Here is a 14,160-nt window from a genome sequence, read left to right as displayed (position 1 = left end):
GCGCCCCGGTTTATAATGCGACCTAGACCTGTGCGACATCGCGCACAATGACCGCGACCTGTCGCCTCCGATGTCCTGGAACAAGACAAGAGGACTGATTAGTACCAAATAGATTACGGAGGATTTAGGTGGTAATTATACACGGGATAGGCTAGGCTAGATTGGAAAAAAAAAAAAAAATACATAAATAAAAACTGACCATTACAAATTTGACCAGATTACATTACTTTCTTTCCTATAGGTATAGGATAAGAAAAGTAAAAATCAATAGATTTGATGCTTTTTTCCAAGCTTAGCCCTGTGCATGACCACCAATTTTATGTTTTCCTATTAAAGGAAGCATTTTTTAATGTCAAAATAATCATACTGACAAATGTCTTACATCAGCTTTCTAAGATAGTCATAATCGTCTGTAAAATATTTGAACGTTAGGTATAGGATAAGAAAAGTAAAAATCAATAGATTTGATGCTTTTTTCCAAGCTTAGCCCTGTGCATGACCACCAATTTTGTGATTTTCTATTAAACGAAGCATTTTTTACTTTCTATTACTACAGTATAGCGGAGCTATACTAGTAATGAAAGTATTGCAATCGGTCCAAATTTTCAAAATCTTCGGTGGGTGGAAATATCCGTTTTGGGATCCCCTGATGTCAAAAAAGTGATTTTTAGCCCATGGTCTGTACGTATGTATGTACGTATGTACTGATGCAAATATGGATGCGATAAATAGAGTAAGAAGAATCATATTGTGAATTGTAACAACAGTGAGTACACAGATTGAAGTGGTTTTATGTAATAGAAGACAGAAATAAAGCCATGGGGTATTCACATCTGACTTAGAATCGAGTAGAGAATGCATAGAATAGAATACAGTAATAAATAGAATAGAATGTATGCAGTTTGCAATGCCTGGAAACTCTCGAGATGCATATTGTGTGTCGATAAAAGTGCATGGATTTGATGTATCTTGGCATGCTAGGGCCAACAGAAATAATGTGATTTTCCACCATGTGATGAGAGACATAGCTGACATGGTTCAGAGATTCATCTTATGGTACTCTCATATCATATCAAGAATAACGCCTTCACATTATTCAAGATACTACGAATGAACTCGAGGTAGAGCGTAGAGTATACTCAAGAAACATTTCAGGCGTTACGAGCGAACAAAACGTAAAATTTTCTGCTGTTTGGTGGTTCAGTTCCCTAAAGGCACTTTTAAAAGGAGCCTTATAACCTTTTAACACCGCTTAGGTACTCAATTCCAAAGGGGTTTCGTCACAAAATTGCCTTAAGTGCTTAAGTCCAAGTCAGAGAGGCTGAATGCTGAATTTTCTTTCTATGTTTAGACGGGGCCGGCATTTTTTTGCCATCTTCCCAATTAGCGCTTTGGACCGACATTTGCTTTTGGCTACAAAAAATATACGAGTGGATGTCCTCCGCACTCGAACCTTTGCTATTTCTTTAGCAAGGGAAATTCGAGCGGGTATCTTCCCTGTTTAAAGTATCCCGGCCAGACTAGAGTTGGTCTACTCCCTGTTTGAAGTCCACCATCAAGACCATTTCTGTCCACTTTCTGATTTTAACAGGATGTACTAATAGGATGGGCAAATAATTGCTGAATTTATTCTGTACCAAATACATAGGACCTTGTTTAGACTGCGGGAGTAAAGGGACTTTTCAGTCTCATTCTGGCAGTATAAACAGGGTATATTCTATCAGTCCACCATCAAGACCATTTCTGTCCACTTTCTGATTTTAACAGGATGTACTAATAGGATGGGCAAATAATTGCTGAATTTATTCTGCACCAAACACACAAGACCTCATTTAGGCTGCAGGAGTAAAGGAACTTTTCAGTCTCATTCTGGCAGTATAAACAGGTTATATTCTATTCTACTCAAACTTACCCGGGGGCAGCTGTTTGAGATCCACCATCTTGCGTCTCAGATTGCTCACAGCAGTGGCAGCCGAGGAGGGAGAGGAGGGGGCGAGGGGCGATAATTTCAGTGGTGTAGGGGGTGCCCCAGCCTCTACATCTGAGGGGGTGGTGTGAAGTGACGGGAGGTCTAGCACGGCACCACAAGTGTCAACAACCTGGAATGGTGAGAATATTTTTAGGATTAAACCCAAGTCTAACGTTGGTCACTCAAGTTTAGGGCAGGCCACATAAGTTCAGTTTTGCATGAACACTTGAACAGTTTTGCCTCTCAGACAAACCTGAACGTGTATATGCTCCGTCCGGTGCCAGTTTTATCAGTTCGGTCTGACAGGCATAATTGAACGTGAGTGCCTGGCCTAACTGTTGTGCAGGTGGCAGGTCGAGCTTAAGTACAGACTCACAGAGAGGATGTCTTAACTACTTACTTTAACAAGTTCCATTTATATTTGATCGACAAAAAACTCAGAACATACATTTTAACATTTATCAGCTCCACACATCTTAAGTAAGTAAAGGTAGAAACACACTACTATCACACCGATCTCAGTTATAGTAGTGCGAGCTTAAGTAAAGTATATATTGAAAATATATTACATCAAATGCGATTAAATGGGAGTATTCACTTTTCTACATCTGCCGTTCAGGTTTTAGCCAACACCTGGGAGCAGCCTAAGACGCAACTTTATCTGAGTGAGTCCTAAAGTTCACTGAACCACGAGCCAGTAGTATTATCATGAAATCTGGCAAAACGCATCTGTTTGAGAAGAAAGTGACCACATTTTTAGAAGATCGAAAGAAATGTAAGAATTCCTCGGCGCATTTCTCCCAAGATACCCCCCCATGAGCTCATGTTAGCTCACGTAACGTGATAGTAGTGTGTTTTTGACTGAAGTAACTTTTGTGACAAGCTTAAGACACTGTAAATTTCTTTGAAATCGTCCTTGATCTTGCCATGAAATTCCGAGGAAAATCAAAACCCGCTCATAAAATCTAATTAAATGAAACAGAGACCCAGTTTTGCCTCTCAGACAAACCTGAACGTGTATATGCTCCGTCCGGTGCCAGTTTTATCAGTTTGGTCTGGCAGGCATAATTGAACGTGAGTGCCTGGCCTAACTGTTGTGCAGGTGGCAGGTCGAGCTTAAGTAAAGTATAGATTGAAAATATATTACATCAAAATAAAATTAAATGGGAGTATTCAGTTTTTTACATCTGCCTCGAGCTTAAGTAAAGTATATATTGAAAATATATTACATCAAATGCGATTAAATGGGAGTATTCACTTTTCTACATCTGCCGTTCAGGTCATGATATGCTTGGGATTTGAACAAAGAAAAAGTGTGAGCATGGCTCCCTAAGTCCCTACTAGTCTCATTCAAGGGGGTTAAAGAGATGGAAATTGTGGAGAAACGAGAACCTGCGTTTTCTATGTAAGATTATATTTTGTGTTGAGTGTTGTTGTGAGCGCCACAAGGTCATGATATGCTTGGGATTTGAACAAAGAAAAAGTGTGAGCATGGCTCCCTAAGTCCCTACTACTCTCATTCAAGGGGGTTAGCGATGAGCTATAAGGAATTAGGAATTTCTCAAAATGTTAACCGGATGAAATGTCCGTTTTCGATTCAGTTTTTTGGTGCTATTTCGCATATACAGCAAACGGCCCCAAAAATGCCAAAATAAAGATCGCTCAAAATGTTAACCGGATGAAATGTCCGTTTTCGATTCAGTTTTTTGGTGCTATTTCGCATATACAGCAAATGGCCCCAAAAATGCCAAAATAAAGATCAGGCCATTGCGCATTTACGAACTCAAACGGCAAATGACTCCAAAAATGCCGAGCTAGAAATGATTTTACCTTGAAGTCTGTCTGATCACACACGCCACCCGCAGGTTCGACACTGGTCTGTGTGTTATCACTACCAGAGCCGCCACTGGTCTCTAGCCTCTTAGCATGTCTCCTGGGCACTGGCTGTGGTCTGTTGTCTAGTATATCTGATCTGGTTGATAGTATGTCTCGATCCTGATGTCGGGGCATGCTAGAGTATGCCCTTAGCTCGGGGGAACCTCGCAGAGCTGACCATGGACTCGGTGATGATTCTAGAAGACAAAGGTCTACGTGTTAAACATGCTATGTGTAGTATCAAATCTCTTGAAATATTTGTGATAAAGCAGAGATTTTTCACAACTTTTGTGGACATCACAGCATTACTGAGTGCCTTCTTTGCAATCAATTTCCTTATTTCAATAACCTCTTTGCACTGTATTACCAAGAAATAAGTGCCTCCTTTGCAATCAATTTAAAATTTGCATATTTACACTAATAATGCCACCACTGGTGGCTATTTGATCAAAGTAGCTACTCGATTGTGAGGACGGGCAGGAGTTTAGACGTGAGGAGTTCATAGGGAGTTTAAGGTACAGTCCGTGAGATGTAGGATGGCATATGGAAACGCAGCGAGGAAAAGTGAAATAGATGGGAAATGAGGGGAATCGCGGCTTGTGAACTAGAACCATTATTCTCGTACCATACTGAATTCGAGCGATGAAAAAATAACAGGTACACACTATTGAAATCAGAAGTTATTAATAGTACACCAATATTTAGGGACTCCATGGGCCGCCTTTTTATTTTTGGTAACATTGTGCATTCTACGTATAGGTCATATGCCATCCTACATCTCACGGACTGTACAGAGTTGGACAATTACGAGAGTATTTGAGGCCAATTTTATGCAGGTGTTGTTACCGATCTAAAATATGTTACAGCTTTTCTTGGTAGGTTAGGTGTTATGTTGGGATTTTTTACCAAAGGTTTATTCCAAGATTACCTTTCAGGCCTTTTTCATTTACCTGAGAATGTGAGTGAGCGTTGAAGGGAATTCTTGATCGAGTATTGCAGCTTGTTACTTGTTCTCTCTACCAATTCGGTCAGCCAGAACTTTGAGTTTAAATCTCTGTGAAAAGGAAAACGGAGAATATGTTAGTAAATTTGCTTTTAGGATGCCTCATGTGAGAGGCCTGGGGAAATTTATGTGGATGTATCGACATCGCCTGGCCATTCAAGCTCCGACTTCAGTCTTCAGACCGTCTGTGTCGTAGCATGGCCATTCCGTAGTATGTCCCTTATCAGATATCAACACCAGAAAGTAACCCGCTGAAATATTTGCAATCGAAAAAAAGAGTACAAATTTTTGTCGATACGATGCGATGGTGGGATTCGAACCTGGGACGTTAGCGCTTTGGACCGACATTTGCTTTTGGCTACAAAAAATATACGAGTGGATGTCCTCCGCACTCAAACCTTTGCTATTTCTTTAGCGAGGGAAATTCGGGCTGGTATCTTCCCTGTTTAAAGTATCCCAGCCAGACTAGAGTTGGTCTACTCCCTGTTTGAGGTCCACCATCAAGACCATTTCTGTCCACTTTCTGAATTTAACAGGATGTACTAATAGGATGGGCAAATAATTGCTGAATTTATTCTGCACCAAATACACAAGACCTCATTTAGGCTGCAGGAGTAAAGGGACTTTTCAGTCTCATTCTGGCAGTATAAACAGGGTTTTTTTCGCCTTTTCCTGTGCGTTTTTCGCCAGCTTCTCAATCAGCCCTAACTAGGGTGATTACTTTGGACTGGCATTTGGTTTTGGCTATAATGCCCTCTGCACTCAACCGTTGCTATTTTTATTATTATTATTTTTTATTTTTTTTTTTAGCTAAAGGATATTCAAGCTGGTCTACTCCCTGTTTAACGTCTCCCAGCCATACCATTTCCCTCCAGAAAATAACAACAACTCACCGTGACTTATGGCAGGACGTACAGATCCATTCCGTAGCGGAGTGTCGCACATACTCGCGACAAGACTTACACACGCGCTGTTCACACACGCGACACGGCGCGCCCCGGTTTATAATGCGACCTAGACCTGTGCGACATCGCGCACAATGACCGCGACCTGTCGCCTCCGATGTCCTGGAACAAGACAAGAGGACTGATTAGTACCAAATAGATTACGGAGGATTTAGGTGGTAATTATACACGGGATAGGCTAGGCTAGATTGGAAAAAAAAAAAAAAATACATAAATAAAAACTGACCATTACAAATTTGACCAGATTACATTACTTTCTTTCCTATAGGTATAGGATAAGAAAAGTAAAAATCAATAGATTTGATGCTTTTTTCCAAGCTTAGCCCTGTGCATGACCACCAATTTTGTGATTTCCTATTAAAGGAAGCATTTTTTAATGTCAAAATAATCATACTGACAAATGTCTTACATCAGCTTTCCAAGATAGTCATAATCGTCTGTAAAATATTTGAACGATTGTTGAAGGTACTGTGACTGGAGCGTAGCCTAAACAGATAGGTGGAACTCGGGATTAAATACAATAATTATTATTGTTAAAGTTCTTTTTCTTTCACAAATAAATGTCTGCAAACTCACCAGAAGAGATTGAAAACGTTGAAGTTACCACAAAATTGATGGATGATACACATCACGCCTTGGAAAGCACAACCGAATCATTTACCATCAAATGTGGTCTATTCGCACTAAATGAAAATGACCAAAGTTTCTAATTGCATACTAAGACGTGCTCTGTCAGTGTCACCCTAATAAAATTTTATAAATAATATCGATGGGTTCTGATATAAAGAATTTCAATTTTCAAATCTTCACAGGAAAACCGAAATTTTTTTAAGGCAAAATTGGGACAGTACCATTTTGGAGCCAGCTCAATCCCTACCTACTACATTAGGGCAAACCCATTTTATGCTTAGGCCCTAAAATCCCAAGGCAAACAGTTCAAAAACCACGTCAAACAGGAGCGTTTCAAAAATCACGACAAACTTTCCATGTGAAAATACAATTTCCCCACAACGTCAAAACGTTACAATTGTTACAAAACACGAACAAAAGTCACCACAACCTCCAAGACGACAAATAGAAAACTGAAAACTCTCCGCGAAGAAAACACAATGATGCGACTCACGGTGTCGACACTAATCAGAACCCACAGTCGCTAGCCGAAGCGATGCCTTTCCAAAAACAAATGGGGCACAAATTACGATATACATATGAGAGAAAAAGGCTCAGACACAGTAAATTGAAACAACTCATTTGAAACTAGGCACTAGAAATGACGACAAAAACGTAAAAAAATCAAGGCTGGAAATTCCAACCACTAAGGTCAAATCAGGCCATCACTTTGACCTTTTTCACTGAATTTCAGTCAGTTTCATATCCAGTCAGTCACCTATCCAGGTACTCATTACGCTCAAGGGTGTTCAACATAAGTGGTCTTATTCTTAACGTCTAATAAAACCGCTATTTCGTAAAACGGGGAGTCACCATCAAAGAACTTTCATAGAAAACTCTCTAGGCAGAGTAGGCACTGTAAATTTAAACCGGTTGAGTAAGAAAAATCCAATGCTGATAAAACCATATACCCACCTTAGAGGCCTCCACAGATCATGTCACTTCTCAACACAAAACCGAAACATAAATCACGCGAACCACGGAAACTCCTGGTCACCAATCATAAACAACGACGTACTGTAGTCACAAATCATGAAAAAAAAACTACTTACTGTAGAACAAACTGTTTATGATATAAAATCACTATTCATAAAAATGATGCGAACTATTCACAAATCACGAGTCACAACACACGGCCACAGAGATTTGAGATCACTTGGAGTGGAAGAAAACTGCGCGCAGTTCGGGCCAAGCCAAGATGATTCATGAATTTGCCCAGGTGATCCAAGAACTACTAAACCAAGTTACCAAGGTTAATATCAAATGACTTTAGCGCATCTCGGCACCGCTATCGCATTGCTTCAAGGCACATTCTTTAAAATCCATACCTACCCGGGATCGGAAAAGTATGGTCAGAAAATTTCCGCCCTGGCCGGGATTCGAACCCAGCACCTCCTGGTTGAGAGACAGTGCCCGCCACAGAGGTGGACAACATAATACTATGGTAATACTGACATGGTTTAAGGGGGGAAAAAAGGACACATAGTTTAAGGGAAGGAAAAAAGTTTTCCTTCAGTATAGAGGAGAAAAATCTGGTGTGAACATCACACGACTTTCCTTATCCTATTGAATGATGCTTATTTTGGGTGTTCTTGTTCTTATACCCTCACTTTTACAATATCTCTAACCGTTTAGTCGGTATAGCTGAAAACCGCCAAAAAACGGTCGAAAATCGCCAAAAAGCTGTAAAATGCCGCCAACCGTTGCACCAATCTTAGCTAAAAGTTTCGTGTCGCATCCTATCACATTTGACATCTACATACCAAATTTCAAGTCTCTAGCTCTTACCGTTCTCGAGATATTTTGTTTACAGGCAGACAGACACACGGACTACCGCGAACAAGTCGCGAATACCGCGAACAAGTCGCGAATACCGCGAACAAGTCGCGAACACCGCGAACAAACCGCGGATACCGCGAACAAGTCGCGAACACCGCGAACAAGTCGCGAACATACTAAATTTCAACCCTCTAGTTCTTAAAATTCTCGAGATATTTTGTTTACAGGTAGGTATAGGATAAGAAAAGTAAAAATCAATAGATTTGATGCTTTTTTCCAAGCTTAGCCCTGTGCATGACCACCAATTTTGTGATTTCCTATTAAAGGAAGCATTTTTTAATGTCAAAATAATCATACTGACAAATGTCTTACATCAGCTTTCCAAGATAGTCATAATCGTCTGTAAAATATTTGAACGATTGTTGAAGGTACTGTGACTGGAGCGTAGCCTAAACAGATAGGTGGAACTCGAGATTAAATACAATAATTATTATTGTTAAAGTTCTTTTTCTTTCACAAATAAATGTCTGCAAACTCACCAGAAGAGATTAAAAACGTTGAAGTTACCACAAAATTGATGGATGATACACATCACGCCATGAAAAGCACAACCGAATCATTTACCATCAAATATGGTCTACTTTCACAAATAAATGTCTGCAAACTCACCAGAAGAGATTAAAAACGTTGAAGTTACCACAAAATTGATGGATGATACACATCACGCCTTGGAAAGCACAACCGAATCATTTACCATCAAATGTGGTCTATTCGCACTAAATGAAAATGACCAAAGTTTCTAATTGCATACTAAGACGTGCTCTGTCAGTGTCACCCTAATAAAATTTTATAAATAAATCAATGGGTTCTGATATAAAGAATTTCAATTTTCAAATCTTCACAGGAAAACCGAAATTTTTTTAGGCAAAATTGGGACAGTACCATTTTGGAGCCAGCTCAATCCCTACCTACTACATTAGGGCAATCCCATTTTATGCTTAGGCCCTAAAATCCCAAGGCAAACTGTTCAAAAAGCACGTCAAACAGGAGCGTTTCAAAAATCACGACAAACTTTCCATGTGAAAATACAATTTCCCCACAACGTCAAAACGATACAATTGTTACAAAACACGAACAAGTCACCACAACCTCCAAGACGACAAATAGAAAACTGAAAACTCTCCGCGAAGAAAACACAATGATGCGACTCACTGAAAAAACAATGAATGGAAATGAATGGGAGAATCTATGGAAATAATATTATGCAAGACAGACATCGTCACAAGGATATTGGAGAAAGATACTCATCATACTGATAGATAATATAATCAAAGATAATAATCGAAGAATACTTACAAAAGCAAAAGACAAACAAGCAAGAAAGATACACATCACATTGATAATGAAAGAATACTTACCAAAGGAAGGATCAAAGAGTATTAGAATACGAAAACGAAGAAAGGATATGGAAAAATCGAAGTATTAGAATACTAAAACACATAAAGAATACGAAGAAAGAATATGGAAGAATCAGTATCAGAATAAGAAACACATAAAGAATATGGAAAGAAAGGATATAAGAAGAAAGAGGAAAGAACCGATGTGACCTGAAGTTATTGAGGAAACTGGCTACCTCTTAGCACTAGCATACCCAAACCAAAGGAAGTACTGGTCACACACGCACCAGTATTACGGGATACGGGCTGATGGCCTACAAAATATGAACGTGCTTCAGAAACCCGGGATCTCCAATGGAAGAATCGAAGTATTAGAATACGAAAACACATAAAGAATACGAAGAAGGAATATGGAAGAATCAGTATCAGAATAAGAAACACATGAAGAATATGGAAAGAAAGGATATAAGAAGAAAGAGGAAAGAACCGATGTGACCTGAAGTTATTGAGGAAACTGGCTACCTCCTAGCACTAGCATACCCAAACCAAAGGAAGTACTGGTCACACACGCACCAGTATTACGGGATCCGGGCTGATGGCCTACAAAATATGAACGTGCTTCAGAAACCTGGGATCTCCAGAGCCTACCGTGTACACAGTACAGACTCACAGAGAGGATGTCTTAACTACTTACTTTAACAAGTTCCATTTATATTTGATCGACAAAAAACTCAGATCATACATTTTTCTTATAAATGGTATACCCACCCGTATAAGCAGAGCTTGTGCCACGGATGGGGAACTGATTTATGATCTTCAAATAAACAGTAGTAGTCAAACAGAAGACAGAGGGGGGTAAAGGAACTTTTCAGTATTTTCCTAGATCCTAGTAACAAGTAGTATTATTATATGTAAATCCCCTGAAGAAATGTACTGTTGTACCGGGGTGGGCATTTCAGACGAATTTTGTGTGTCAAAATAAATAAATAAGTAAAGTATTATGTAAATGAGATATATTATATTCCTCTTGTGTCTTGAAAACTCCGAAGAAGTGAAGAGTTAAAGAAAAAGAAGAAAATGAGGAAACTGGCTACCTCCTAGCACTAGCATACCCAAACCAAAGGAAGTACTGGTCACACACGCACCAGTATTACGGGATCCGGGCTGATGGCCTACAAAATATGAACGTGCTTCAGAAACCTGGGATCTCCAGAGCCTACCGTGTACCTGTACACAGTACAGACTCACAGAGAGGATGTCTTAACTACTTACTTTAACAAGTTCCATTTATATTTGATCGACAAAAAACTCAGAACATACATTTTTCTTATAAATGGTATACCCATCCGTATAAGCAGAGCTTGTACCACGGATGGGGAAGCAGATGGGGAACTGATTTATGATCTTCAAATAAACAGTAGTAGTCAAACAGAAGACAGAGGGGGGTAAAGGAACTTTCCAGTATTATCCTAGATCCTAGTAACAAGTAGTATTATTATATGTACATAAATCCCCTGAAGAAATGTACTGTGGTACCGGGGTGGGCATTTCAGACGAATTTTCTGTGTCAAAATAAATAAATAAGTAAAGTATTATGTAAATGAGATATATTATAGTCCTCTTGTGTCTTGAAAACTACGAAGAAGTGAAGAGTTAAAGAAAAAGAAGAAAATAATCTCTGTAGATGAATGCATTTAATTTAATTTCTAGATTTTGGACTAGTGTTTCTTAGCGCGGTGTCGAAAAATTCAGCATGATTTATGAATTGAGGAGCGATTTTGATGCAACAAAATCAAAATCCACATGTGTGATCAAGAAGAAGAGGCTGAGAGAGGGATTGAGCATTAATAAGTCATTTTATCAGCTCCACACATCTTAAGTAAGTAAAGGTAGAAACACACTACTATCATACGGATCTCAGTTATAGTAGTATAGCTGTCCTGAACGAAATTACCTTAGGTACAATATTATGGGAAAACTTTAAACTACATCTTTCTGAATTTATACAAAAAGAACAAAGTAGAAGGAAAAGTCTGATGAGGGACATACTACGGGATCAGTATGCTACGACACAGACCACACGAATCTAATGTAGCAGTTGATTCATTGCTATGAAATAAAAACGGCAGAGCAGTGAAACACTTTTTTTCTCTTCAAAAAGAGGGAGAGAGAGAGAGAGGAGAGAGAAAGAGACAGAGAGGAGAGAGAGAAAGACATAAAGAGGAAGTGAGAGAGAGAGAGAACATTACTGTTTTTTTAGTTCGATCTCGAGGTCAGAGAGGTACTAGTCATAATACACGGAATTGCCATTTCAAGACTTGTTTGAACTTGCACATGTACATACATAGTTCCACAGCTTATAGCTTGTACGTACACATTATCTTGTATGTATATTCGTACCTTGTACGAATACTCGTATCATCAGAATATTGACTCTCAATGTACTTTGTTGTAAAATAAGACACAACTATCCAGCTGAACTTTCTGACTATTTCTGACCGAGCTTTTATCCGAGCTTGTACGAACTTGCAGGATGGCTGGGCTGGTGACCCCTGGGAAGTTCAAGCTCAAAACCAACCAAGGTGTTCTGGGGTCCGATTTTACTTTCCTTATACCTATAGGAAGGAAAGTAATGTAATTCTCCATAACTATATCCTTCCTCTTTTCCTATTCTTCTTTTGTGTCATATCCTCATTAGACGTTGGCGGTCGTTCTGGACGTTGACGATCAAATGTCTTTTCGTATACCCAAAATTTAAACTGGCCGCTTAGTCAATACCTTAACCGATAAAGGAACGGACCAGTGGGATAGGTGATAGGTGGTAAACGTTGTACGACCTTGAGAAATAATAACAAATGCACACCCACAGGACAAGTCGTGAAACTACACTCCCAACACGGATGTGGGTGTGTATAAGATAGTTCCCACCCTCTTCCTAATCTCCTGTATCCCCAACAACGGTTGATTTTGATTAGCTAATACACGTAATATGTACCCTAATAGGTAAACAACCCAAAGTCGAACAGAGGATGACATGAAGAGGAGAAAGCCAGCTTTTCCGAGAACGAACCTTATCCAAGACAGGCGAACCTTAACGAACCTTATCCAAGACAGACCTTCCAAGCTAACTAGGCTAACTGGCCAGCTTTTTAAGGTAGAAACAGTGAGCTCACGTCAAGTGATTGTAATTTGCTTCTACCTTTCTTTATGTAGGTAGGTACTAAAAGACCATACAGCATACTATCTAACAGCCATTAAAAAGGCACACACAAGTGTCAAGCGGACAAAGGACTCAATAATCAGAAAGCCCTTTTCTAGGTTTGAAAAATCAATTTTCCTCTTCAAGTTCGCAACGGAATAACGGATGTCTTATCAGAAGAAATATCTACAATAAATATCAGAACAAATATCATAACAAACATAAACAATAAACAAAGCAAGCGACTGAAAATTTTCCTCTCGAGCAAAGCAGGAGTATAAAACAAACCATTTCCATATGGGGAGAGCTCAAGTCCGAATCGTGGGATGTCCTGTGATTATTATAACCTTCCTCTCCTAGAAACTTGTATCCCGCCACAGAACTCTCATTCATTAATGATCTTATGTAGGATTATTACGAGTAGATAGTACTGTAGAACTCATCGAGATTCGGGATGTCAATGTATGTATATCATACTGCTATAAATTCATATACGTACATACTATTTTGATTACAATGGCCAACAAACTCTTTCGCGGGTTCGTCGCGGGTTCTATTCCCGCTCGGGAGAAAAGCCAGCCGTTCCCCCGCGCCGTATAAAGTTCTTCCTAAGCTACTTTTTACTTTCCTTATCCTATAGGAAGGAAAGTAATGTAATCGGGTCAAATTTTCGACGGTCAGTTTTTGGTGCCAAAACACGTTTTGATGTCCCTAGAGCCTAAATCCAAAGTTTCAGCCATTGGTCCGTGTGTGTGTGTCTGTCTGTAAACAAATTATCTCGAGAACGATAAGAGCTAGAGACTTTAAATTTGGTATGTAGTTCACAAATGTGACAAGGATGCAACTCTAAACGTTTGGTTGAGATAGATGCTGCGGTTGGCGGTATTTTGACCGGTTTTTGGTGGTTTTTGACCGTTTAGCTTATACCGTTCCCGAGATATTGTTAAATTACACCGAAAACCGCCAAAAAGCGGTAAAATGCCGCCAACCGTTGCACCGGTCCAAACCAAAAGTTTCGTGTCGCATCCTTGTCACATTTGACAGCTACATACCAAATTTCAAGTCTCTAGCTCTTACCGTTTGTTTTTGTTTACAGTTTACAGACAGACACACACACGGACCAATGGCTGAAACTTTGGATTTAGGCTCTAGGGACCTCAAAACGTGTTTTGGCACTAAAAATGGCTGAAACTTTGGATTTAGGCTCTAGGGACCTCAAAACGTGTTTTGACACTAAAAACTGACCATCGAAAATTTGACCTGATTACATTACTTTCCTTCCTATAGGAAAAGGAAAGTAAAAA

At 39.4% G+C, this 14,160-nt stretch overlaps 1 protein-coding gene across 4 annotated transcripts in view; it reads right to left on the bottom strand.

The window, feature by feature from the left end:
* Positions 1-1,880: 1,880 nt before the first annotated feature.
* Positions 1,881-14,160, bottom strand: part of LOC103517959 (synaptotagmin-like protein 3) — a 39,090-nt gene continuing 26,810 nt past the window's right edge. For 2 of the 4 annotated variants that reach the window (XM_026829878.1, XM_026829877.1), the window contains exons 3-6: positions 5,741-5,914; positions 4,795-4,898; positions 3,800-4,041; positions 1,884-2,099 (exon numbers count right to left, since the gene is read on the bottom strand). In XM_026829878.1, coding sequence (XP_026685679.1) covers positions 1,899-2,099; positions 3,800-4,041; positions 4,795-4,898; positions 5,741-5,914 — 721 coding nt within the window. In that variant the 3' untranslated portion in view covers positions 1,884-1,898. Of the gene's footprint in view, positions 2,100-3,799; positions 4,042-4,794; positions 4,899-5,740; positions 5,915-8,929; positions 9,016-14,160 lie in introns of those variants that run through there. The other 2 variants (XM_026829876.1, XM_026829879.1) reach the window with 2 other exon arrangements.

This window comes from Diaphorina citri, unplaced genomic scaffold (assembly GCF_000475195.1).
Source record: "Diaphorina citri unplaced genomic scaffold, Diaci psyllid genome assembly version 1.1 scaffold2018, whole genome shotgun sequence".
NCBI lineage: Eukaryota > Metazoa > Arthropoda > Insecta > Hemiptera > Psyllidae > Diaphorina > Diaphorina citri.
This window is presented reverse-complemented; position numbering and strand designations above follow the sequence as displayed.